This window comes from Pyricularia pennisetigena, chromosome 5 (assembly GCF_004337985.1).
Source record: "Pyricularia pennisetigena strain Br36 chromosome 5, whole genome shotgun sequence".
In the NCBI taxonomy this organism is placed as follows: Eukaryota; Fungi; Ascomycota; class Sordariomycetes; order Magnaporthales; family Pyriculariaceae; genus Pyricularia; species Pyricularia pennisetigena.
In genome coordinates, this window is record NC_043743.1 from 3,717,794 (window position 1) to 3,744,266 (window position 26,473).

Genomic DNA, 26,473 nt, shown 5'->3' on the forward strand with positions numbered 1-26,473 from the left:
ATGGGATATAGGTAGACGCCACAAAATCCTTTAGAGGCACGGCACCCAGTCAATGATGAATGTCCTTTTTCGCAGTTATTGATTGTGGAGCTTGGCGATGCTTGAGTAGAGTGTTGATATTTTGAATGAAATTATGATTTGTATGAAAGTTCAACGCTAAAATCTTCTAAAGTTAACTTTTATGTGTTGCTTAGTGCTGTGAACAAGTCAGAAAAAAACATCACATGTATTGCAATGGGCATTCCCGAATTCTGAAATCAAAAAGAATGATGGAGTTGAGAGAGTAGGCCAAGGCGTGTTGAGATGATGCCGGTGGTGAGGAGGAAAACGAACGAGTAATGGACCCGCTTTCAATTGCTCTATACCCACTTTTCTCAGGCGCGTACACGAAATTCCAGGCCCGCGAAACCTCAACCATCCATCGCAAAGCCGCTCCTGCGAACCCATCGCGACAGCTACTCAGTCAGCTCTACCCTACCGATCAGTGCCTGCATTTTCTAGCTGCGAAATAGCTTGGAAGCCGAGGCAATTTCCCGATTGAGCTGGAATCGCATTTGGCGGCGGTGTGTTAAAGTCTGTCAAGATGAATGAGCAAGGCCCTAGCCAGGGCGTGGCGGACCAGTTGGTACGAAGCGCAATAATCGTCCATCTCTCATAGCCATGGCATCTTTGTATTGACAATTTTGTGAACTGATAGCTCCCCCACCTGCACCTCATCAGCGTGACACGGTATCCAGTGCTGCACAAGCTCGAGCCGCAAAGGGCGATCGACTTGCTCATGCAAGCGCCCAAGATTGCGCGCGACGATGCTCCCTTTTGCTGGCAATACCTCGACGGCCCACAGGACGGTACCGTTCACTTGATGTGGCAGCCTCTTGCGCGCCTCGGCACGGACATGGCCAGTGATGGATACATCTGGAACGGTCCCGAGATAATGTACCAGCACGATCTGGGCAACGGTCTGGTATGCTGACAAGCTTAAACTCCCCTCATCCTCCATGTGCTCTCTACCCTAGCCACAGGAGCTAATATGGCATGCGCACATGTCTCCAGACCCTCGAGCACTACCATTACAAGGCAGGCTTCAAGCCCATGGAGCCCTACACAATGCACTCGAGGCGCCGCTACCGCCTTGTGCCCTCATCCAAGGTGCCTCACGCGAACCACCCGCCTGTCGACCCGAGCCTCTTCATCGTCGCCTGGGGACCCAGCGAACCTCACGACCGCATGCCCTCCAGCTCTGTCCCTATAGATAGCCGGACCACCTACATCATGAACTTTCGTACCCAGATGCAGCGCGCGGGCCCGATTGCTCGCAAGGATTTTATGTTGAGGGACCGTGGAAACTACCCGCAGATACCGTTCCGTGGCTTTCCCCCGGCCCCGGGTCCGAGGCAGCCGATGCCACAGACGATGGCATACCCGCCCGCCCACCCGCCGACGACTAAGCGAGGCGCCAGGGCCCAGCAGCAGCAGCAGCAACAGCAGCAAGCGCAGCAGCAACATCATGCTCAACACCACCCGCAGCAGCCGCACCACCCAGCGGCGGGGCCGCACTCGGCAATCGAGTACGAAGACGAGGAGGATACCTCGCGTGGCGACATCTTTGACAGCCTGACCCCACGCGATGTGAGCATGGCGAGGTACAGGCAGAACTACGAGTTGATGGAAGAGGTTCTCTGCTCGCCATACCGGATGGGCCAGATCGTGATGCCGGATCTGGGACTGGGGCTCAAGGGCGAGCTGGCGGGCCTCACGGACGGGATCTTTGAGGCTCAGGGCGAGGGTGCTCACAAGATGGCGCCCAAGAAGCCCTACGTCGGAAAGCTGGATGGTGAACTCGCCAATCAATTCCGAAAGAGGGTGGCGGAGCAGATTGAGGCTACGCAGACCGAGATCAAGGCACTTGAGGCACAACACGCCAAATTGATGGCCGAATTCGAGTCTGGAAAACTGCTCATGCGCGCCGAGCGCGACCTGCGCGGCGTTTCCAAGAACTCGGATTCTGGTTCAGGCGGGGACTTTTGGCGACTCGAAGGTCGAGCCGACGGGATTGCAGAGGATGGATCTGTATCGCTGGGCCGCGGAGTCGACAGCAAAGACCTTGACCAGGTTGTGGCTGAGGTCGAGGCTCGTATTGGACGCAAGGCCGTAGCTGTGCAGGACATCCGCAGAGTCCAAGATGGTGGCTACCAGGAGCCTGTTGCGCCGCCTCCTAGAGCCGAGCCCGATCCCGTTTTGGTTGAGGCGCAGCAGCAGCAGCAGCCACTACTGGACCCCATGCTCAACCACCCTTCTACCTCTGTCGGACCTCCCGCGGCGTCCTCGATGTCACGGAACCCATCGCATCCTGGATCTCAGCACAGTGGTGTCATGGTTGGCGACTCTGACGTTGATATGGGTAACACGGCCGCAGGGCTGCTGGACCAGATGAACCCGTCAGGATTCTCAACCACATCTACTCCGGTCAACAACTTCCCCACGCCACAGCCTCAGCTATCTGCCGCTCAGTCCAACGCGGGGACACCTGCAAACGCCGGCATTCCGTCCCCTCATCCGCCCCCACCGCCACAGCAAGCAGCCCCCAGCACGTCGCAGGATGTCGACATGGGTAACACGGAGACCCCAGCAAACAAGGAGCCCACTCCTCCGATGGCCCCTGACCAAGGCACAGGAAGCGGGGAATGGGTCGTGGTACCCAAGAACGCGTCAGATGGCGCCGGCGGTTCTGGAGCAACAGGCCCGTCTCCCAATGGAGGTGCCGGCACTCCAGTACCGGCGGCGGGAGGAGCCGCTGGCGGTACCTCAACCGTGGGCAATCCCGCTTCCGGGGCTCAACAGCCCCCGACGACAACGGCAGCAGCCCCGGCGCCAGCCCCAGCAGCGCCGACACCCAACAAGCCCCTGACCCCCGGCGACTTCAGCAATCTGGGCGACCTGCCAGGTTCGTCAGAGTTCGACCTCAATATGGAGATGGAGGACTCGGCCTTTGGCGACGCGTTCCATGGCGTCAGCGAGTCGCGCGAAGGGAGCGGAGACGTCGGCTCCGGCATCTAGGAGGATTCGGGGCCGCATGTTGACCTCCTCTTCTTGCGAGATTAGGGAGTTGGAGTCTGCCGAGTTGGCGATCTTTGTAGACGAGGTGTCGTGATGGGCATGGTTACTTTTTTTTCTCTCTCTTTTTTTTTTGGTGCAAAAAGTGATGTATCAGTAATTCGCTCTATTCACGTCTCGTCATATTGTTGGTGCATTTGCTACTTTTTATGCTACTTTTTATTTACAGGCGTTTCTGGGTGGGTTTGTCGTCTTGGACCCGACCTGCTGACAGTTCTCAGGGTTGCGTCTATTCTTTATTAAATGGGGTGGTTTTGGTGGAGTCTGCTGTGTAGATAACATTTGAAAAAAAAAAATGAGGTTTTTATTTCAATCCATTGCATTTTTTGCGCGCGCATATGACTTGTTTTTGTGTACTTTGATCATTATATTTGCCGTTTGCGAACCACTCTTTGATTCGATGGGTTGAAGTGTCCCGTGCGCTCTTGAATTGCCATCCTAGGAAATGAGAACAAGTCGATTTTTTTCTCGGTCAACTTTGGGCCAGCTTACATAATTCAGAACAAACCTCAACGACATCTACCTTTTTGTTTTTATTTGTCATACGCAAATCATATAAAATTGTAATGAGATATCCATGCTAATTTTCATGCAATGAATGCCGTGAGATTGCTTTCTCGGCGGCGGCCATTGTTGACCTGCTACGGCCGCCGGCGGTTACTACTGGATGTGGCGACAAGGTCACGACAGTTATCAGTCAGATTTGCATCCGACGGCTCCTCTGCTCCTCCCGAGCCGAAGACGAGCATCACCAACTCAGACCCCGAAAAAACCCTGCTCACGCTGGCCATAGAGACATCATGCGATGACACGTGCGTCGCGCTGCTGGAGAAGGAGCGCGGCGAAGGAGGCGCGGCGAGGGTGCTCTTCCAGTGGCGCATTACCGCCGACAACAGAAGCTGGGGCGGCATCAACCCGCTGCCGACGGTCGAGGCGCACACCAGCACGCTCGCCAAGATGATCCAGGCCGCCATGGAGGCGCTGCCGCCGTTGGCCCCCCCGGACGGCCCCTCCCTCGCCGGGGGCACCAGCAGCACCGAGCCGGACGGCAGCCTCCCCCGCCGCATTCCGGACTTCGTGTCGGTGACTAGGGGTCCAGGGATGAACACGGCGCTCTCCGTGGGCCTGAACACGGCCAAGGGGCTCGCCCTCGCCTGGGGGGTGCCCTTCGTCGGCGTCCACCACATGCAGGCGCACCTGCTGACGCCCAGGCTCGTCTCGGCCCTGAAGAGGCCGTTTGGCGATGCGGAGAAGGCCAAGCATAAGACCGTCGACACGGAGGCTGTGGCCCCCCAGCCGGCGGCAGCAGCAGCAGAGTCTGGGGACGTCTCGTCTGTGTCCGACGCGGGACTGACGGCGCCGTCAGAGATGAATCTGCACTGGCCTCGCTTCCCCTTCTTCACCCTCCTCGTCTCTGGCGGGCACACGATGTTGCTGCGCAGCAAGAACCTCGTCCAGCACACGACGCTTGCCGAGGTCGAGGGCTTCGCGGCCGGCGACGCGCTCGACAAGTGCGCGCGCGCCATCCTCCCCGCAGAATACCACGGCAAGACCAGCAGCTACGCCAGCCTGCTCGAGAAGTTTGTCTATCCCCAGGGCTCCTCGTTCTTCAACACTTACAAGGCGCCCATGAGCCGCGCCGAGGAGATTGCCACCGTGGCCCCGAGCCGGCGCCTCTTGGAGGCCCGCACCCCCCAGCAGCGGTCCTCGGTCGACATCATCTACACCGAGGACAACGGGCCCAGGTACCCGTGGGCGCTCCGGCCGCCGCTGGCCAAGTCGCGCGAGATGAAGTTTGCCTTTGGCGGGCTCCACGACCAGGTGCTGACCATCGTCAAGCAGAGGGAGGCGGCCGGGGGCATGGACTACCAGGAGCGCCGCGTCCTGGGCCACGAGACCATGAGGATCATGTTTGAGCACCTCGGGTCGCGGGTGCTGCTCTACCTGGACAGCAACAAGAAGCAGAACAGGAAAAGGAATACCACAAAGTCGACTGGACACCCGGCCCTCTTCAGGCTGATGGTGGGGGGTGGAGTGGCGAGCAACAAATTTCTGCGTCTCATCCTGCGCCAAATGCTCGAGGCGCATGGGTACAAACCGGTCGTCGTCTTCGCGCCACCGGTAGGCCTTTGCACCGACAACGCGGTCATGGTTGCCTGGGCGGGCATGGAGATGTTTGAGGCCGGCTGCACGACGCACCTCAGCGCGCTGCCGAAGAAAAAGTGGGCGCTCGACCACAGGGTCGACGGCGGCATCCTGGGCAATTACAAGGACGGTCTGGGCAATTACATGAGCGATCGGATCAATACTGGGGAACCGTCTTCGGAGCTGGTCAAGGGGGCCGAAGAGGTCTCCAAATGATAAAACGTGCATGACCTGAACAACTGGACTCTATGACCAGTGACCGGCGCGGTGTAGGCTCGGGTAACAGTCCTCTATTTATTGGACATGGAACTGGCACTGGGCTCAATTGTATTTATATAAAAAGAAAGAAATGTATCATATGTGTATTACAGGTAACAGTGCCCAGGCTATCATGAAAACGACAAGAACTAGACTAGAGCAGCATACCAAAGGCTTCTGTTTTTTTTTTTGTCTCCCCAGACACTCCTTCCCCTGCGCCCTCCCCCAAACCCTCAACTCTGGGGCCCTAGCCGGGATCCAGCATTCTCTACCCAGCGAAACTTTCCCTGCCTGAGAGATGGCTATTATCCCAACAATCACTACGAGGCATGAGTTACGTGAACCATGAAAAAGATGTCTGCATTGAAGAGGTCTAAAACACCCCAAGTTCTGACATGAAAAACGAAATGTGATATAGTAGTGTATTACCACCAAGAAAAAAAAAAAAAAAACGCCGTTCGCCGTTGCTGGGACTTGTGATCCATCCCAACCATATGCTACCCCTAACTTCTCTTTTTAACAAACCTCGTCAAGTGGCATTACTTGTCGCCAAATCAAGAAGAAACTTGCTGCCCTGTGTACGGGGGTATCAAATGGTCGATGCAGTCGAACAAAACAGACCACCAAGGTGGCCACCAGCAGTTGAACTGATTTGCCCACATCAACAGGCTGCTCTGGAGCAGAAGCTTCTCTTCTGTCCTATTCCTCTGACACTATCAACAGTTCATGCCTTTTACCGTGCCAGTCGAAAATCTTGGAACAAGGCTAACATGGGCCGCGCTTCACATATTAGCCCCCGGTTGTATTCATACATTGGCCACCTGAAGAAAAAAAGAAAAAAAATAATTTGGGCACGAGAACAAAGAGATATGGCGCATAAATTGAAAAGCATGGCACTCGGACATGGCTCTGATCTTTTTCAGAAGCTCATCAACGCGTTCATTCGTTGTAGTGGTAGACCTTGATTCATCCATCACGTGTCAGTTGGCCAATCACACGCCACAAACTGTAAAACAGTTCCAAAAAGCTAGCCAACTCACCTTATAATTCGGCAAACCAGTCGGTTGAAAACCTAACCTCTTTGCCATCTTGGCAAAGCCCTCTGTCTCAACGAGGTGGTAAAAGGCAAACGGTGGGAACATAGCTCCGTCGCGGTGGACGTCGGCCTTGACAAGGAGAGCGGCCCCTCCGACGCCATCCAGGGGGATTTCGTAGTCCAGATTGTTATCCTCGGTTGTCATGTAGGCCATTAAGGCCCGGTAGGTAGCCATCTCCGCGTATCCCTCGAGCAAGATGTCGTCGGGCCCCATCTTAGAGGCTAGATCCTGGGCCGTGCTGCTGTCTTGCCAGTTGTTATAATCGTACGGCCTCTCCATGCTCTTGCCCGTCTTCTCGTCGACGTAACGCTGGAAGCAGTTTGGCGCGATCACGGCCTTGTCGTGCTTGGCGAGATCCTGGATCAAGGATGGTGGGGTCTCGATGATGTCCCCATCCAACCATAGGACCCAGGAGATGGAAGGACCAAGCGTCGTGAACAACAAAGAGTTGCGAGCCTTGGCCATGGCTGCCCTACGGGGCTTTTGGTTCTGCATCTTGTGGCGCTCAGCCTCGTCCTGCGACTGCAGGGGCACGTCAAAGTCCTGACGCAAGATGGTGATACTCTTGAACTGTTTAGAGCTCCGCTGTGTCTTGGTCACCTGGGCCTGGAGAGCGCTCGTAGCGGCATTGCCCTCCTTGTTCTTGGGTAGGATGAAGGCCAGGTTGATCAGTTCGTGCGGGTAGTTGAGCGCGAGCAGATTGTCCCAGTAGCCCTGGTAGAAGCGAGCCATCGGGGTTAGAATCAAGATATCCTCGCGGTTCTCAATTGGATTCGCGGTGGTCGTGACATTGTTCAGGTTGTAACGCGTGACAGGCGGCGGGGTTCGTCGACCGTCGGAAGAGGTAGACTCCTTGCGAAAGGGAGACGTCGGTGGGGAGAGAGGATGGGAGGCTGGTTGAGCCTTTTTCTTCTTAAGGATGTCGCTCGAAGCGCCGGGCGGCCCAGCGAGGAAGTAGACGATGAATATGCAGAGAAAGGCACCGATCGCGAGCGTAACAGGATTCGCTTTCTTCAGGCGCACCGGCCCCATTGCGCGCGCCATCTTAAACTGGGGTGGCAGGTCAAGCCTTGTGTTTTCGCTATGTTTGGACTGGAGACATGTATATCTGCGCGTGCCTTTGTGATCAGAGGTGTGATCAGATCTGTGCGACCGGCCTTTGGGATCCGGTAGAGAGTATAGGTAGTCGAGACACAGGGCCGCTCAAGACGGTCAACAAGGCGTAGAGAACTTTCTAGTGAAGGCGGAGTTAGAAGACAAATGACCGGCACCGGGGTATTTTCAGAAAAGAGAAAGAAAGAATATGAAATGAATGGAAAATTCAACCGACTAGAACGTGAGGCGGCCACAACTATCGCTTGAGCCCATCAAAGTTGCCGAGAAGGACGATAACGGTGACAGGTATCGGAAGTGGTCTTGGCCAAGTCGCCAGTTCGGGTTACTTAACTGGCCTACGACTTCGGTATAATGCAACTTGACAGGGTCCGGTAGTTGGTGGAGTGTGCACGCAGCCAATTGTCAAATCTGCAACTTTTTTTTTGGGGGATCCATGCCTGGCCCCTGAAAAATAGGATGGGCTGAAACCACTACCTATAAGGGCCTAGCCTGGTTCTAGCGCCACGCCGCTTGTTACAGCAAACAGTCATTTTTAGCGTGCTGACAGCGCCTACCTACCCTTCAATCGTTGTGTCATAAACTCAACTGAGCACCCCTATGTAGTGTCTATTGTATGAAGGAACGAACGTATTATACAATACAGTAATATGCTGTACTGAAAATGCTACCTTGGTGTCGTGGTTCATCCGAAATTATTGGTCACTTAATTGTGCACTCTCAAACCCATAAAACAGGGTTTCTCTCTGAAGTATAAACATGGTGGTCGTAATCGTGGCCTTTCATGATGCATTGGACTACGCGTCTAGGTCCCCACTAGAACAGACAAGCTGGATACTGAGTAGAATGAAGCCCAAGAGTGTAGCCATCTGAGGATGCTAATGTAAGCTAATAACATCAAAGGTGATTTTTACTGTCACAGTGCCACCGGAGCTGACCAAAATGGGTGTTCGGGTCGAAATAGCATAGAGACGCCTACTGTTGTGGATAATTAATGAAATCGATGAATCTTTGAGCTGCTTTTGATTGGGATGGATTTCCTCCGAATCACAGCATTTGAAAGCGACAAGGAATTAGACGAGTGTCGCCAATTGAATTGGTATAGGACTGGCATCCAATGGGAGAAATCAAATTATAGTGGGCCCACCCGCGGAAGATACAAGCCACAGGCTTGGATTTCAGGCTCTCAGGCAGAAACTTGGAGCTTCTATTCACAAGGACGCGTGCATGGGTCTGCCTGAGCCAGAGCTTCGGACTGCCTGCGTCAACGAGGTGTACGTCTTATGGAACCCGCCTGAACCTCACACCTCACCATCATCAACGTCCCCATCGACATCACAGCCGCCTCCCCCTCTACCCGCCCGTATCGAAACGACAATACAATATTGGAAGCCCCTCATCTGTAAAAGGCTTCCACTTTTTACAGAGACCCCTAATTCTTTATCCCTCTAAATCTCGGCGCCATCACGCCGCAGACACGCCGCCATGGACACCCTGGTAGCCCGCTACAGCCGCCCGGCTTACCAGCAGAACGAGACCTTCACAGAAGATGACCAGCAAGACCTTTGCGATTCCGTCCCCAGCCTTTCACTCAAGTTTGCCGTTCCGCCAGTAGCACATGTAAGTTATTCAGCTTCATGCGAGCTCTAATTCCCGGGGCCAGCGGTATAAATGCGCAAACAGCAGAGCTAACCCTAGGAAACCCCTTCGGCCTTCAGCCTTCATCTTGGCTCCGCGCAGCAACCGATGACCACGCAAACCCCCACTGCCCCATCAAGATCGCACACGGAACGACGACGCTCGCCTTCAGGTTCCAAGGAGGAATTATCGTTGCTACCGACTCCCGTGCCACCGCCGGCAACTGGATTGCTTCGCAGACGGTCAAGAAGGTCATCGAGATCAACTCGTGCCTGCTGGGCACCATGGCCGGTGGTGCCGCCGACTGCCAGTATTGGCTCGCCTGGCTGGGCATGCAATGCCGCCTGCATGAGCTCCGCCACAAGCGCCGCATCTCGGTCGCCGCCGCCTCCAAGATCCTCGCCAACCTTGTCTACCAGTACAAGGGTATGGGCCTCAGCATGGGTACCATGTGTGCCGGAGTCACCAAGGAAGAGGGCCCCGCGCTGTACTACATCGACAGCGACGGCACCAGGCTCGCCGGCAACCTTTTCTGTGTGGGTTCCGGTCAGACCTTTGCCTACGGTGTGCTGGATGCCGAGTACAAGTACGACCTGTCGGACGAGGACGCCCTCGAGCTCGGCCGCAGGAGCATTCTCGCCGCTACCCACAGGGATGCCTACTCAGGTGGTTTCATCAACTTGTACCACGTCAAGGAGGACGGCTGGGTCAAGCACGGGTTCAACGACACCAACCCCATCTTCTGGAAGACCAAGTTGGAGAAGGGCGAGTTCACCAACGTTACAAGTGCACTGGATTAAGGATCCGATGACTACAGCAGTATAATATGCCTGATTCCAAGCATCGACTCGGGCCTGGGCATGGCACTGGGACAGGATGACGGTTATGACGACTTAACAAAAGTCACCGAGGCTGGGTGTGATGGTTAGCAACGTGATGTTCCGTTGTCTGGTCCCCGTGTGGGCACAGGAAGCCGTACCATTTTCTCGTCTTCCCCTTTGCCCATTTTCGGAAGACGACTGTCTTAACAACATGTACTCAAAAGGATCACAGCATCGTTTACAGGAAAGGGCGCTTGGTGACAGGCGGTTTTAGACAACCCATCTAGCTGAGTATGCAAGTTGGACGAATCATTCTTCAGTACGTCACGATGATAGAATTGCCAGAGAAATTCAGTGACAAGCCGCCCAGGTGTTCGCGGCTATCCTTGACTTGATTCCATAGTGCAAAATAGGTCAGCCAGTACCTACTCGCTGTCATTGCCGTCATCGAGAGCTTCATCTTCCTCTTCCGGTGCATCGGATCCACCGTCGTCTTCTTTGTCATCCCCTTCTTGCTCGTCCTCTTCCTCTTCTTCATCCTCTTCTTGCTCCTCATCATCATCATCCTCCTCCTCGTCATTGTCCTCCTCCTCTTCATCCTGCTCCTCCTCTGCTGCGGATCCATCTTTGGCGTCGTCAGCCTCGTCGTCGACATCCATCTTTGACGAGGCAGCAGCAGCTGCCGCCGCAGCTCCACCAACGACGGCGGTGCCAGCCCCAGCAGCCGCGATCTTTTGCTTCTTTGACCGCGGCGGCGACCCGCCGTTCTCCGCAGCAGCAGCGCCGTCGCCCCGCGTGGTGCTGGCCATCGTGGTGTCGCCCTCGTCCGCCGTGCCGTCGCCGGCGGCGCTGACCATCGAAGTGTCGCCCTCGGCACTGCCGCCTGCCTTCTTTGCGGCCGCTACTTTTTTCCTGTATGACGAGCGCTTTGTGCTTTGTGTTGTATTGAACTCTGTGTGTTGTGGCGATCCATAGTGGTTAGCTAGAACGGCCCCCGCATGTAGCAGCAGTAGCGTAGGAAACAGAAATTTCGGCATGGGCTTACTTTCGAACTCGGCCTCCAGTTGACCCTTCATGAAGCCAAATTCGATGTCGTCCAGGGCCTTGAGGACGTCCTGTGGCATTATTGTCTTTTTGTTCTGAGCCTCTGTGATTTCGTTGGCGCTGATTTGAATCAAACGTTGTCAGCTTTGGAGCGCACGAAAACATCTCTCCGTCTCTCTGAAGCCCAACAGGAACTCACGCCGCCGCCAGATGGCTGATGAATACCGTGGCGCTCTTAGTCATTGCCAGGACTGCGTTGGCCTGAATCTGAGTGTTGGATGGCAGCACACCCTTGGCCAGACGTGTGATGATTGATTTTGGTAGAGCGAGGTCCTGTACGGTTGAACAGTGGCATCATAGCCAAGAAAATTAGCAAAACGCTGCGCGTGTAATAGTCCATGCTAGACCGATGCGCAAAGCACCAAGGATTGAAACCCCCAATCCTCTGCATACCTCGATAGAGACCGCATCCTTGACTGAAGTCTGCGGATGACCACCACCGCCGCCCTCCTTGGCAGCCGGCGCTGTAGAACCCGCCCCCGCAGAAGCTGATGCTGAACCCCCCGTTGCCGCTGCAGCCTTGCTGCTCTTCGTCACCGCCACTGGGGACTTTGACGTCGTCGTTCTTTCCGTGTCCGGCGTGGCCTTGGCAGCGGCCGGTGATGTGGTGGTGGTGGTGGTGGTGGTGGTCGCATCGGGGGCCGTCGCCGCTGCGGCATCTGCGTCCTTAGCGCTCGGCTTCTCGATGAGGGCAAACTTAGTCGAGGATTGGTCGCTCTTTCGCGACGCGGCCGCTGCCGCACCCTGATCTGACTTCCGAGGCATTGTGGACTGTTTTGGGAGGAGTTCGAGCGGGTTGGTTGCGGCGCCGGATTCTATGCCAGGTCTAGCGAGAGATATGTCTACACTGGGCTCAGGGCTCCAGCTTTTTCAAGATTATGGATCCTTGGCGGCTTTTCTTGAAATTGTAGGATATTTTACACTCTTTTTCAGCGGATAATCCCGCCAAATAAATCGCCAGAATAGGTCGACCAGAATTGGTATTGGCTGGTCCGCAGCGGTCGATTTGCTCTCAAGATGTTTGACAAACTGGACTAAATTGTCGGTCGTTCGTAGTGGGGACCCCCAGGAAATCGAGTGCTGACAATCGGCGCGTCACGATCAATTGGGGAACGTCTTGACGCGTAGAGTGAACCTGGTATCCAAATGCAGTATTATGTCAGCATCACCCCGGCAAGCAATGCAACATGCCAATGTCCCCCCAAAAGCATGTCGGTCACCAAGAGATTTGGTTTGGTAGTCTTATAATAGAATGAACATATCGCGGCTCTCAAGAGTGATGTGCATTCATCAAGAAGATTGTCTTCTGCTTCTAGGCTCAGCTCACACACAGTACCGCATTTCCACCCACACGAAAGAGGTATATACTAATATGCTAAAACACAAGTTATGGAAAGACGCAAAAGAAATTGACAAAATGACTTCCTGGACACCAGCTTATACCGCTTGCACCCTGTATTAATAGACGCTCTTTTTCCTAGTTTAGTATACACGCTTGAACGGCGGGACAGCCGCGCACTCCTTCTCATCTAGAGTGTGGCCAATGACTCCACGGTATGAAAGCTCAACCTTGCCATGCGGCTTCTTCTGGTAACTAAGAGTGTGCTTCATCCAGTTCTCGTCATCACGGTCGGGGTAGTCCTCACGGGCATGTGCACCACGCGACTCCTTCCGTGCGGCAGCCGAGACGGCGGTTTGAGTGCTGATTTGAAAAAGTCAGTAATGCATCTTTTTATTGTCAAGAACATGAGGGGAAATAGGAGTGAAACATACGCGCAAGTCAACAGATTCCTCAGCTCTAGGGTCTCAACCAGGTCAGAGTTCCAGATCATGCTCCTGTCCTTGGTGCCAACCTGGCTGAACATCTGGTCGACCTCGTTCACCTTGCGGACACCCTCATCCAGCGACTCCTGGGTACGGAAGACACTGACGTCGGTCTGCATGGCCTTCTGCATCGCCAACCTGACCTCGGCGGTGCTCTTGGGACCATCTGCAGTGCGGACCTGGTCGAGAACCTCAATCGACTCGGCACCAGCGTCGGCAGCGGCGGGAGTGTGCTTCTGGCCGGGGCTGAAGTTGTCACGGATGGTGTGCGAGACAGCACGACCGAAAACGACCAAGTCGAGAAGCGAGTTGGCACCCAGGCGGTTGGCACCGTGCACAGACACACAGGCAGCCTCACCACAGGCGAAAAGACCCGGAACGACCTTGTCCTTGCCGTTCTCGTCGACCGTGATGACCTCACCAGTGTACCTGGTGGGAATACCACCCATGTTGTAGTGGACGGTCGGCAGCACGGGGATGGGCTGCTTGGTAACATCAACACCGGAGAAGATGGCAGCAGTCTCAGAGATACCGGGCAGACGCTCGGCCAGGACCTCGGCAGGGAGATGGCTGAGCTGCAGGTAGATGTGGTCCTTCTCAGGGCCGACACCACGTCCCTCGCGGATCTCCATGGTCATGGAACGAGAGACGACGTCACGGGAGGCCAGATCCTTAGCAGTAGGGGCGTAACGCTCCATAAAGCGCTCACCCTCCGAGTTGAGCAGGTAACCACCCTCACCACGAGAGCCCTCGGTGATCAGGCAGCCAGCTCCGTAGATACCGGTAGGATGGAACTGAACGAACTCGAGATCCTGGTTGGGCAGGCCCGCACGAGCAACCATAGCCATACCATCACCAGTGCAAGTGTGCGCGGAAGTGCAGCTGAAGTAGGCACGACCGTATCCGCCAGTCGCAAGAACGGTGTTCTTGGCGAAGAACCTGTGCAGAGTACCGTCCTCCTGGTTGTACGCAACAACACCAACGCACTCACCGTCCTGCATAATCAGGTCCATGGCGAAGTACTCGATGAAGTAGTTGGTGTTGTGGCGCAGCGACTGTCCGTAAAGGGTGTGCAGAAGGGCGTGACCTGTCCTGTCGGCAGCAGCACAGCAGCGGTATGCCTGTCCGCCCTTGCCATACTTCTGCGACTGACCACCGAAAGCGCGCTGGTAACTGTTGATGAATAACTTGTTAGAAGTCGCGATTCCGAATCAAGTTTCATCAAGTGGATAAGCCAATCTGCGTATTGAACTCACATCTTGCCATCCTCGGTACGCGAGAAGGGGCAACCGTAGTTCTCGAGTTCGATAATGGACGCGGGAGCCTCACGGGTCATGTAGTGAATAGCATCCTGGTCTCCAAGCCAGTCGGAGCCCTTGACGGTATCGTACATGTGCCACCTCCAGTCGTCCTCGTGCATGTTACCAAGCGCGGCGTTAATGCCACCCTGTGCGGCGACAGTGTGACTCCTGGTAGGGAAAAGCTTCGATATACAGGCAGTGTTGAAGCCAGCCTCGGCAAGACCGAAGGCGGCGCGGAGACCGGCACCACCGGCACCGACAACGATCGCATCGTACTCATGGTCCTGATTGCCACGAAAAAGGCAGTCAGTTCAAAGCTGTCCATACATCCATCCATGATATTACTTCGAGATCGGAGGGCCCCTAGGTTCGCGTTCACTGATCCAAAACCGGCAGCTGCTCGCCGTTGAATAAACTTACAATGACTGGGTATTTGCCGCTGACATGAGGAGATGCCTCCTTTGCCCTCAAAGGCGCATTGCCAAATATCCTTGCGGCAGGTCGGGTCGACGAGAATGGCCTAATCTGCCTTGCAGTAGTTGTGCGGAACACCTGGAGAGAAGGACGAGCTATGGTTAGTCTACCCACTGGATGCGACGAGTAACAATCGAACAGAGAGAAGACAGGTAGCCGTTTTTAAAAACTCACATTCCGTGCAGCTCTCATCGCCATTGTGGGCGCCATTGTTGCGGTTTGCTTTACGAATGGCTTCGTTTTGAGAATGTTCGAGTTGTTGCAGTGCAGTACCTAATATTCCTTTGGAGCGACTCCGAGATGGACAAGAAGCTCCTGTGGTGGGTCTTAGTGGCAGGGATCGGACCAATGACTGTGAGGACATTTACGATTAGCCGAGTTAATCCGAAGGCACCCCTGATTCTTTGATCCTCGGTGGCTACTGCACATGCAAAACATGCTCGGCGAAAAGGCTGCGGTAACTATACGACATCTATGACAGCCCTAACAACCCCGATTCGGTGGCTTTAGTTGCATCTTGGATTTCATTTCTTCTCTACTTTCCTATAGAGATCACTACCATAGCTATATCCGAGGGGATCGGAATAAGTGGCAATCGAAAATTGCCTCCCAATTACCCCGATATTCACGTCGTTCCGATCGATGTAAGTGACCCACTTTTTTATCGCCTCTGCCGCATCTCTTCCCGTCGCGCCTCTCGGTACTTACGTCCGTCAACCTCAGTTACTCTCCTCGATAGACGCCTACTTCCTCTTTCTTCCCACAAAGAAAACAAGCAGCCACAATGGCATCTCTCCGCTCTACCAGTAGGCTTTTCGCCTCTGCGCGACCAACTGCTGCGCTCAGGAAGCCAGCGATGGTTTCTGTTCGCTCAATGGCCTCGGTCGGCGAGTCTGAGTCCAAGATGAAGACTTTCCAAATCTACCGTTGGGACCCCAGCCAGCCGTCCGAGAAGCCACGAATGCAGACCTACACCCTCGACCTCAACAAGACCGGGCCCATGGTTCTCGACGCTCTGGTCAGGATCAAGAACGAGCTGGACCCGACCTTGACTTTCCGCCGAAGCTGCAGAGAGGGTATCTGTGGAAGCTGCGCCATGAACATCAACGGAACCAACACATTGGCATGCTTGTGTAAGTGTCAACCAAGAGGCATAGATCCTATACATGTGCTAATGATGAGTGACGACAGGCCGTATTCCTACCGAGGCTTCTTCCGAAGTCAAGATCTACCCGCTACCGCACACCTACGTGGTCAAGGACCTGGTTCCTGACCTGACACACTTCTACAAGCAGTACAGGTCGATCAAGCCTTACCTGCAGAGGGACGATCCTGCGCCTGACGTGAGTTGACACACGGAGGTCTTGGGTTTGAGGCAGAATCAAACTATTGGATTCGCTAACATGACTGCGCGCGTATAGGGAAAGGAGTACCGCCAATCCAAGGCGGACAGGAGAAAGCTCGACGGCCTCTACGAGTGCATTCTCTGCGCATGCTGCTCGACCTCTTGCCCGTCGTACTGGTGGAACTCGGAGGAGTACCTGGGTCCTGCCATCCTGCTCCAGTCATACAGGTGGCTGGCTGATTCTCGTGACCAGCGCAAGGTAGAGCGTCGCCAGGCACTGGACAACTCGATGAGCCTGTACCGTTGCCACACTATTCTCAACTGCACAAGGACCTGCCCGAAGGGTCTCAACCCGGCCAAGGCTATCGCTGAGATCAAGAAGGAGATGGCTTTTGCATGAGAGGTGTGAGGAAGACGGCGATGGAGATTGCGTTGAGGGGTGGAAAACAAAACTGCTACATCCAGTGTTTTATAGGCCTTGCTTTTAGTTCTCCTTGGTTTATAAGTGTTGCCGGAGTTGGTGTTAATACTAGTATAACCCTGTTACCCTAGCTGAATTCGAGCTGTTCCATTGATTTCATCCAGTTACTGTTGGTCTGTACAGCTTCAATAAGAGGGACATAGACATTTTGATTAAATAGACGACCAGGGAACCTCCCACGGCCTTATTGTCTCCTTGAGAGGACATATCGTGACTAAGTACAGGGGGCACGTGACAGCTGACCGAACACATTCAGCTCCTCAGTCACGTGGAAACCTTCTCCACATTTCTATGCATGGCGCATTCAGCAAAATGACGACACGAGGAAATTCTTTGGGGATAATTAATCGTACAGTAGCGATTCCCGTGTTTCGGTATTTCGCGGTAGAAAAAAATGGGGATTATTCAACAGGCCAACGACACATTGCCGAGAAAGATTGCCTCGCACCACATGAATCGCAATTGAACTCTCTCGGCCGGCTTTCATTATACTTCTTCTTCATAATAGTATGAAATTGCGTGTTTAAAGTTCTTTGAGCCACACCAGTTAACCGGCCGGAGACGAGGGACAGGCCTCGTGGCAGCCAGGGCAGCAGGCAGGCAGGCAAGCAGGCAGAGAAAGCCAATAATGCATGCGATGGCAGCGGCAATGAGGAGTCTCCTGGTACCTTCCTCCCGGCCATATTCTCAACGTACATACGCCAAAGCTCGACCCTGTGATGTGTTTAGAATAAAGCACGTCTTCAGAGCAATATAAACTGACCACTCGTCCAATCTCATCGTTAGGTTATCTTTTCTCCGGAGCGTCTCATCTTTCTTCACCTATCGCAAGACAGGGCAGACATCTGTCGCTGAACAGCCCAAGACGATGGGCCTCGTCGGCAGCATCCCCGCCACCAGCATCACAAATGCCGTTTACATATAGCGTTGCCGCCTCATACATCGGCAAGGACCGCCCGTACGACCCAGCAACACATGTCTTTCACTTCAACCCACACCACCGAATACAACCGAACAACAACAAGCGTTTGCGCCCCGAAAGTGGACAGGATGCCTTCTTTGTATCCCGTCTTGGCGATACGGGAGGTGTCGCGCTAGGTGTGGCGGATGGCGTCGGCGGCTGGATGGACTCGGGCGTCGACCCGGCCGACTTCTCGCACGGCCTCTGCGGCAACATGGCGAGCGTAGCGTATGCGCACCGGCCGGCCGCACCGTCTGCCGGACCACAAGACCCGCAACTGCCATCTACATCGGCTTTATCTCCTCCGTTGACGGCCCGCCGCCTTCTTCAGCTTGGGTATGATGCCGTCTGTGCGGACCGCTCCATCCCAGCCGGCGGTTCCACGGCTGTGGTGGCCCTCCTCCAACCCGAGGGCACACTGGAGGTGGCCAACTTGGGCGACTCCGGGTTCGTGCAGTTGCGCGCCAATGCTGTGCACGCCGCCTCGACACCCCAGATCCACGCATTCAACACGCCCTTCCAGCTCTCGGTCATCCCGCCGGGCATCATGGCGCGCATGGCCATGTTTGGCGGTGCTCAGCTCAGCGACATGCCCCGCGACGCAGAGGTAACGCGTCACGGCTTGCGTCACGGCGACGTGCTCGTCTTTGCATCCGACGGCGTCTGGGATAACCTTTTCAACCAGGACATCTTGCGGGTCGTCTGCTCCAGCATGGCGGCCGTTGGCGCCTGGGAGGCAACCGAGAGTGGGACCAAAGTGGCGGCAGACTTGACACCCTTCACGCGGCCAGACATCGTAGCTGCGGATCAAGGGGCCAAGGCCAAGCCGGTTGTCACGCTACAGAGTCTCATCGCTACAGAGATCACCGCTGCTGCCAAGGCTGCAAGCGTGAACAGGAAGCTTGACGGACCGTTTGCCAAGGAAGTCAAGAAATATTTCCCGCGCGATAATTGGAGGGGAGGCAAGGTAGATGACATCTGCGTTGTCGTCGCCATTGTCTCCGAGGGATCGGCGGCGATATCGGAACCCAAGCTGAAGAGCCGGCTTTAGGAATTGCCAGACCGAAGCCTTTGATAAGGTTTTCCAACTGTGCTCCTCATAATTAGAATTTTTACATCATATGCATTGCTTGGCGTTTTGGAACGGAAACAACAAAATCAAATCGAAAAAGAATGAGCTGTCGGTATTTCCAGGAAGCTCACATAGAAGCGCTATAGGGGAACCGTGTGTGGGTTTATTTTCGTATGTATGTTACAAACAAAATCATCTTTGGGGTTGTATCAACGATATAGGCAACGGGAAAACCTTGTTAATATGTGTTGAAATACTTGGCAAATATCTTGCTGTTCAATTTCAGTGCGGTGGAACAGTTTACTACTATGTATTATGAAGCTAACCGTTTGGAATATCTGGTCGACTCAGCCTTGACTATTGGATCTCCCCTGCATAGTACGGCATTACATATAAATACCGTATGCCGTTGTGCAACGGCCGATGCCTACAGATGCGTCTGTGGTCCAATTCAAACATTGGACGTTCTGAGTCGGATTTAGGCGGCCTGAAACGGAACATTCCTAGAAAGTATTTTGGATAAAATGCAACCACCATAGTCGGTAGTATCAGTGAGGGATTTGCCCCCCATGAGGGGATGCTGCCCCGGATTCCCTTTGCAATTTTCTTGTCGATCCTGCTGAACCGAATCCAGGTCGCACAAAGCTAGTGCCGAACGTATGCAGTGTGCCTTCATATATGGCATATTAAGTAGGCCATCCCATCAGGCAAAAAGTAATATCAAAGTTGAGAATGAGTCGGGTTTTCTCTTCGGACATAAATTCCGAATCGCAAGTCAGTAGTCACAATCCACATGCCCAACCGGGCCATTACCAGGTCGCTCTTGTTTCATTGCATGCCATCAAGCTCAACTTGTTGCGACACTGCCTTGTTGGCCCACCCTTTCCACTTCATCTCAGACATCCGATATCCGATGAGGCGCAGGCCACCTATAACTGGCAGCTGAAGTTTACCGGCTTGACCTTAAGTATGGAAGACAAAAGGAGGAAAAAAAAAAAAATCTTGTGATTGGGTGGCCGGGATTTTGGGTTCGTTACCAACACCCGATTCTTTTCGTCTGGTTGGTGGCTACAGGGAATAGAGGCGACAACTAGATTCAAAGTCTATCTCAAGTTCTCAAGGATGTCAGCCGGCCTGCACATATCTACGAAGTACTGGGGCGTCCATATGATGATTTGAAAGAAAAAAAAAAAAAGAAACCCTCACGACCACAAGGGCACATGGCGTAGCCTCGGTGTTTCTAGAAACGAAAGCCGCAACTTCAATCATCTCATAATTCACAATCCACTCTGCAAAGTGAACGTGTTGAATCTCGGGACGCATCGAAGCGGAAGCGAAACCTTGATCGTCACAACGAAGCTTTTGCCGAGGGTGAAGGAACTTCGATTTTTCTTCCCTAGCAGAGATACCATAGGTTCCTTGTTCCGGGCTGCAGTATCGAGAACATCAGAAAACAAAATACCGGGGTATCATGCTGTGCTTCACAGGCTCCAGACGCACGAGGCTTTCCGTGCTCACAGGGACTCTGGTAATTGTAACCGTGTACCTGAGCTTCAACCTCAGGGCCGGACCGGACCGCTACGATCTCGGCTCATACGCCCATCCCGGCCAAGAGGACGGTGGCACTCGGCCTCTATTCGATAGCGAATACGCCAAAGGAGGGCCGCCACCGGCCAGTGAGGGAGTGGCCACACAGAGCCCGCAGTCACATTCGCAGTCGACACCACCGGTGCGGCCTGCATCTTGTCTCGGTTTTGAAGACCTGCAAAACCGCCGGCCGAAGCCTTTCTCCGAGGGCAAGCGGAAGTTCCCGCTGGTGCGCCCGCCGCCGGAATGCCGAACATTCAGGCTCCCGTCCCTCGAGGCGCTGCTGGAGCGCATGAAAGGCGTCATCAAGGACCCGGACCTGTATCGGCTCTTTGAGAACAGCTACCCCAACACGCTGGACACCATGATCAAATGGAAGGGTTACGCGAGGAAACCGGCCCCGCCGCCAGTCGAAGGTGTCGAGCAGCAGCCAGACGTCAAAGGTGAGCTCGGGCCAGAGACGGACGAGGAGCTCACCTACGTCATCACAGGCGACATAGACGCCATGTGGCTGCGCGACTCGGCGTCGCAGATATACTCGTACCTCCCGCTGCTCGAGGCGGACGAGTCGGCCGACTCCCTCGCCAGCCTGTGGAGGGGCCTGATCAACTCGCACTCGCGGTACATCATCACGTCGCCCTACTGCCACAGCTTCCAGCCGCCGGCCGAGTCCGGGATCCCGCCGACGCACAACGGGGCCTACAACCAAAACAACCCGCAGCCGGGCTACGACCCGCAGCTCGTGTTCGACTGCAAGTGGGAGCTGGACTCGCTGGCTTCGTTCCTGCAGATCTCGTCGGCCTACCACCAGCGCACGGGTGACCTAGCCTTCTTTAGCCGGTACCGGTGGATAGAGGCGGTGCGGGCGGCGGTGGACGCGGCGGCGGCCATGACGCTAGGCACGTACGCGGCCGACGGGCGCGTGGAGAAGTCGGCGTGGACCTTTACGGGCTGGACGAACCGCGGCACCGAGACGCTGACCAACGACGGGCTGGGCAACCCAACGCGGGCTAACGGCATGGTGCGCACGGCGTTCCGGCCCAGCGACGACGCCACCATCTTCCAGCTCCTGGTGCCGGCCAACATGATGTTTGCAAAGTACCTCGAGGAGGCGTCGCTTATCACCGACGCGCTGTCGTCGACCACCAACCGCGCCGCCGCGGCCGGCACCAAGCGGGACGAGGGGCTGGTGCGGCTCACGACCGACATGCGGGCGCTGGCGCGGGGGATCCGCGAGGGCATCGCGCGGGATGCCGTAGTGAGGCACCGCCGGTACGGCGACATGTTCGCCTACGAAGTGGATGGCTTCGGCAGCGCGAACCTCATGGACGACGCCAACGTGCCGTCGCTGCTGGCCATGCCGCTGTGGAGCTTTTCCCGGTCGGGCTGGGGCGGCGGTGGCGGCGGCAAGGTCTTCATCGCGCCCAACACGACGTGGGATCCGCTGGCGGTCGAGCGCGAGATCAACAGGATCTACCAGAACACGCGGCGCTTCGTCCTCAGCGATGCGAATCCGTACTTCGCCAAGGGCCCCGTGATCTCGACGGTCGGGAGCCCGCACATCGGGCCCGGTAGGGCGTGGCCCATGGCGGCCATCGTGGCGGGCATGACGGCCTACGACGTGTCGGCGATGAGGAACATGGCCTTGTGGAACGTCACAGGGACCAGTCGGAAAGCCAAGGAGGACGAGATTGAGGCGTGGCTGCAGGAGGAGGTGGCAACGCAGCTGCGCATGGTGCTCGACTCAACGGACGGCAAGGGAGTGGTTCATGAGAGCGTCAACTCGTGGAACGAGGGCCTGTGGACGAGATCCTGGTTCGGATGGGCGAATGGATTGTTTGGAGAGTTGATTTTGAGGATCGATGAGTATGAGAAGCGACAGCCAAAAGGGAAGAGACTGTTGTCTAGAAGTTGGCAGTGATCAGACTAAGCTATGAGTTTTGTTGTTTGTTTGTTTTGGTTTCGGCATGTCAAATATCCAACCAGAATAAGATAGACAAAAAAAAAGTTTTGAATTCGACTGTTCACGGTTTGAGGTGTTCCTCCGACTCTCTCGGTCGGTTCATCCAGGGACGGCATCATGTAACGTCATGAGTGATGAATGGCTGCGCTGAGCTTGGATGGGCGGATGGAATAAGCTGGGCCACAGATAACAAGCAGGCGGGGTTCGAGAACAGGATGCAGTACTATGTACACACCACTGAAGAATCGGGGGCTGAGCTGCCATAATAGGCAACACTCAACCGTGCCACCACTCTTTGGCTTAAAATCTTGGTACAAATGGCCAAATAGAGCCTACGTATGTCCGGTCCAAATCAAATCATACGTTGTGGGCTGCACTTGCTGACACCCATCCCCACTGTATCCACCAAGCCACCCATTTCCCCCGAGCCATAGAACTACAATCTTCGCTTTATCTCTCTAACAATCCCAAACTTGGCCATGGCACTATTTCTGCCTGCTTTTGAGGCACCTCATAATGTCTACGACTTTGCCGCCGACACGCCGCTCGGACTCTAAGGTATTGCTTTTTTTTTTCGTTGCAAGCAACGTCAGCAGTCGTTCATCAAGTCCAGTAAGCTTGGTATTGCTCTACTCTCCAGTGATGTGTGTGTATTTATGTGGCTTGATCCGAAAGCCATAGGCTCAGCTCAGTTGATGTCTCGACCCAAACTTCAGAAAGTCTGGCAGCAGCGGGGACCAGGCCTTTATCTCGTCGATCAGATAGATGCACCCAAGAGTCTGGTTTTGGTTGTTTCCTGGTTGCCCGTCTACCAAAACATTTGATCCATGCTGTTTCCATGTGGGCGCTTAGATGCGGAAGTAAGCTGGGCCTTGCTGGGGGGGTTTTTCGGTTGGGTCCAGTTTACGAGCATGCGAATGCAGAGCACCAATGGAGTGGATGGTTGAACAAGTGCCCCCATCAACACCCCCCCTTGGCGTGTCTCTAAGTAAAGATACACCAGCCAACGGTTTCGATAATCGAGTTCTGTGTCGCCAAACCAACGGTCAATGAGTGAGTCCCGTCTTGTGACAATGCCACGGAAATGAATACAGGGGCAATGGACCAAGTTTGGGGTTTGTTTGGTCGCCTTGTTCCAAGGCTTCGACATGGCGGCGACGAGGAACAAGTCAAGGTGACTCTAGGCAATACACATACCCTACCTCCCTCATCCTCCTGCTTTTGGTCGTCTTACTATGCCACATAATTCACAACCTGCACATTGCCACAGTCCTTCGTATACCATAAGACAACCCGCATGCTTGGTTCTTTTTGAGATGGCATATTAGCTACCCCATGTGTCTTCGGTTCCGACCAACCCTCGGTCTTGGTAAGATAAAGCGGCATTGCGTCTTACTATTGTTGCAACACCCATTCCTATTCCAACTAAGACCTTCATTCCCCTGTCCATCTACTTTAAGAATGTGCACATCCCCCGCACGATCTCGAACGATCCAGGATAAAGCATCTATTCCCCAACAACACCAACAACAACAACAGCAAGAACACCCCAACTTTCTCAACATTGCCATACCAGACACAAAACTTGCTATACAACCGACACCATGCATATAAGCTTGGCTATCCTTGCAGCAGCTGGCCTCGCCAGCGCCGGCCAGTACGTCGAGAAGGACTACTACCACCGCAAGAACTTCTTCGACGCCTTCGACTTTGTCTCGATCGACGATCCTACCAAGGGCAAGGTTAACTATCTGGAAAAGAGGCAGGCCAACGACAAGAAGCTGGCCGGATTCCCCAAGGGCGAGGACGCCATATACCTGGCGGTCGACGACAAGACTATGAACCCGGGCGGGCGCGGACGTGACTCGGTGCGCGTCACGTCCAAGAAGGAATTCAACGTCGGCCTCTTCGTCTTTGACGTCCAGCACATGCCCGAGGGCTGCGGGGTGTGGCCGGCCATCTGGACCTTTGGGCCCGGCTGGCCCAACGCCGGCGAGATCGACATCATCGAGGGCGTGCACAACTCGCCCTTCAACGCCGTGGCCCTGCACACAAACGACCAGTGCACCATGACCAACACGGGCTCCATGTACGAGGGCCACAAGGACCCGAAGCTGGCGACGCTCAGGGAGGGCGGGTTCTGCGGCGCCCCCGAGGGCAAGGGCCAGGTCGGGTGCAGCCAAAAGACGGACGTGCCGGCCAGCTTCGGGCCCGAGTTCAACAAGGCCGGCGGGGGCTTCTACGTCATGGAGTGGACGCAGAAGCACATCGCCGTCTGGTTCTTCAAGCGCGGCACCGAGCCCAAGGACATCAACGACAAGCCCAACCCGGACGCCTGGCCCAAGCCCATGGCCAAGTTCGTCAGCGCCCCCGGCCCAAAGGGCTGCAAAATCGCCGAGAGGTTCAAGAAGCACAACATCCTCATCAACACCACCCTCTGCGGCGAGTGGGCCGGGAGCGTCTGGGAGACGGAAGCCAACGGCTGCGCCGTCAAGAAGGCCGACACGTGCAACAACCACGTCCTGCAGAACCCAACGGAGTACGAAAAGGCCTTTTGGCAGATCAAGTACATCAAGGTCTACCAGATGGGCAACTAAACAGATCGCTTTGACGTGATCTGTAGTTGAACCTAGTGTTCAGCACGCTGCTTTTCTTCCTTGTATATTTTGTTACCTGGCATTTTCACGAGCTCTCTTGGGTCGACCAGCATATGAGCAAGTTCATGTAAGCATTTACGAGGCGTTTTGGGTGTCTTTTGTTTTCCGACTTTTGGGAGCGAGCAAAGTGCATTTTATCAGACATGGGCAGGACCTTTGCCAGCATTTGAAACGGCGTTTTTGTGACTTTTTACGGGTATGCATATTCTGGATTTTGTTAGGCACAAGAAAATCAAATACCCGATCATTGTTAGACTAAACCAGCTAGCTGTTGGAAGACATTATCACCATACAAATCTACATCTTTCCCTTTTCTCCTCTACTGTTTTTTTTTTTTTTTTTTTTTTTTGTTCCCCAATCTTTTTCAATGTTTCATACCATGGCAACGCACAGTCAGATCTTCCCTCCCGCGTCGCATCCCAAGGAACGGCTGATCTGCAGCGTGGGTGGTAAGCATTACTGTAACCAGGGTGGCTTGGCAGATTTTGGCTGCTTACTATAATCGTGCGTAACGTCTTTTTTTTTCCTGTTTCCCCCTCTCCAGGTTGCACCCGTCTCGTGCCGCTTCTCCGCCCCTGCATCTACCTGGCATTCTTCTCTTTTTTTATTGATCGGGCGCCCCTTGTAAATAAATACCCCAGCTCCTTACTGTACGAATCAGGTAGGCAACCAAACCACTTGGCGAGTGAGTCCCGAGATCCGAAAAATCGTGCAGTGCACTCTTCGGGACGGTACTCTTGAGAATGTGCTATAGTGGGCTATCGAACCCGGAACCTAGACCAGATGCCTAGCATGGGTAATTACCAACTCTTGCCCCTGTGCTTTACCTCCTGGGAATTAGCTCAACACTGACGACCAAAGGCAGCATTGATATCGTTGCAGGGATTGGTTGTTTATACCAAAGTAGCTGCTCGACAAACAGCAAGTACGCCTTTTATCCCGACGCTTCGCTCTAGTTCCAGCAAGCATACGTTTCAACACGAGGAACCAAATTAGCCCTCAAGTTCTCTGGGGCGGGCCATTGACCAAAAGATAGTCAGGGCCGGTTGATTAGCCTAATAATGTCTCAAAACTTCTTGAGCCCGCGGATTTCTGCAACAGAACGACAAGTGCGCCAAGCAAAAGACATGCGCACCATTTCAGTCCCGAAGAACTGCACAAGTCATATCACGGAAACGTCCGACAGTCAATATCAAAACTTGTGCTTTGTAATTGTTCTAGTCCTTCTGAATGACAGAAAAACTATTGATAAAAAGTACCGACCCGTCTGAATCCCTTGAAAATGCTATTGATGACCCGATCTTTAGGGTCCATGTCTCGATGTAGTTCAGTGCATGAACTTTCCCCTTAATGTAATGCGAGCATTTTTGTTCGGCAAGAGACAGAAGAAAAAAAAACCCCCAAATCTGTAGACAATCAACGAGACAAAGTCCGTAGACTGGGTAGTAAATACAGTAGCAAAAGATTAACAAAAAATGCCGCAAACATAGCCTCCCTTGAGATCATACATAAAAGCAA

At 54.4% G+C, this 26,473-nt stretch overlaps 8 protein-coding genes across 8 annotated transcripts; 6 read left to right on the top strand and 2 right to left on the bottom strand.

Moving 5' to 3' along the window:
* Window positions 1-583: 583 nt before the first annotated feature.
* PpBr36_08975 (uncharacterized protein) lies at window positions 584-3,057 on the top strand (the record flags this gene model as incomplete). Its single annotated transcript, XM_029896099.1, has 3 exons — window positions 584-625; window positions 698-964; window positions 1,054-3,057. 3 exons carry the CDS (start codon window positions 584-586, stop codon window positions 3,055-3,057), a joined length of 2,313 nt encoding a protein of 770 aa, XP_029746647.1.
* A 651-nt stretch (window positions 3,058-3,708) lies between these two features.
* PpBr36_08976 (uncharacterized protein) lies at window positions 3,709-5,475 on the top strand (the record flags this gene model as incomplete). The annotated part of the gene is made up of 1 exon (XM_029896100.1): window positions 3,709-5,475. One exon carries the CDS (start codon window positions 3,709-3,711, stop codon window positions 5,473-5,475), a length of 1,767 nt encoding a protein of 588 aa, XP_029746644.1.
* Window positions 5,476-6,456: 981 nt separating this feature from the next.
* Window positions 6,457-7,658, bottom strand: PpBr36_08977 (uncharacterized protein; the record flags this gene model as incomplete). Its single annotated transcript, XM_029896101.1, has 2 exons — window positions 6,457-6,477; window positions 6,558-7,658. 2 exons carry the CDS (start codon window positions 7,656-7,658, stop codon window positions 6,457-6,459), a joined length of 1,122 nt encoding a protein of 373 aa, XP_029746645.1.
* Window positions 7,659-9,212: 1,554 nt separating this feature from the next.
* On the top strand, window positions 9,213-10,165 carry PpBr36_08978 (uncharacterized protein; the record flags this gene model as incomplete). The annotated part of the gene is made up of 2 exons (XM_029896102.1): window positions 9,213-9,347; window positions 9,446-10,165. 2 exons carry the CDS (start codon window positions 9,213-9,215, stop codon window positions 10,163-10,165), a joined length of 855 nt encoding a protein of 284 aa, XP_029746642.1.
* A 446-nt stretch (window positions 10,166-10,611) lies between these two features.
* On the bottom strand, window positions 10,612-15,099 carry PpBr36_08979 (uncharacterized protein; the record flags this gene model as incomplete). Its single annotated transcript, XM_029896103.1, has 8 exons — window positions 10,612-11,138; window positions 11,232-11,350; window positions 11,430-11,497; window positions 11,521-11,563; window positions 13,064-14,287; window positions 14,371-14,699; window positions 14,836-14,967; window positions 15,064-15,099. The coding sequence occupies 8 exons, from the start codon at window positions 15,097-15,099 to the stop codon at window positions 10,612-10,614; spliced, it is 2,478 nt and encodes an 825-aa protein (XP_029746643.1).
* A 574-nt stretch (window positions 15,100-15,673) lies between these two features.
* On the top strand, window positions 15,674-18,727 carry PpBr36_08980 (uncharacterized protein; the record flags this gene model as incomplete). Its single annotated transcript, XM_029896104.1, has 5 exons — window positions 15,674-16,022; window positions 16,081-16,232; window positions 16,311-16,578; window positions 17,263-17,407; window positions 17,548-18,727. The coding sequence occupies 5 exons, from the start codon at window positions 15,674-15,676 to the stop codon at window positions 18,725-18,727; spliced, it is 2,094 nt and encodes a 697-aa protein (XP_029747325.1).
* Window positions 18,728-20,219: 1,492 nt separating this feature from the next.
* Window positions 20,220-22,256, top strand: PpBr36_08981 (uncharacterized protein; the record flags this gene model as incomplete). Its single annotated transcript, XM_029896105.1, has 1 exon — window positions 20,220-22,256. One exon carries the CDS (start codon window positions 20,220-20,222, stop codon window positions 22,254-22,256), a length of 2,037 nt encoding a protein of 678 aa, XP_029747324.1.
* Window positions 22,257-23,228: 972 nt separating this feature from the next.
* On the top strand, window positions 23,229-24,895 carry PpBr36_08982 (uncharacterized protein; the record flags this gene model as incomplete). Its single annotated transcript, XM_029896106.1, has 2 exons — window positions 23,229-23,343; window positions 23,838-24,895. 2 exons carry the CDS (start codon window positions 23,229-23,231, stop codon window positions 24,893-24,895), a joined length of 1,173 nt encoding a protein of 390 aa, XP_029747323.1.
* Window positions 24,896-26,473: the final 1,578 nt, after the last annotated feature.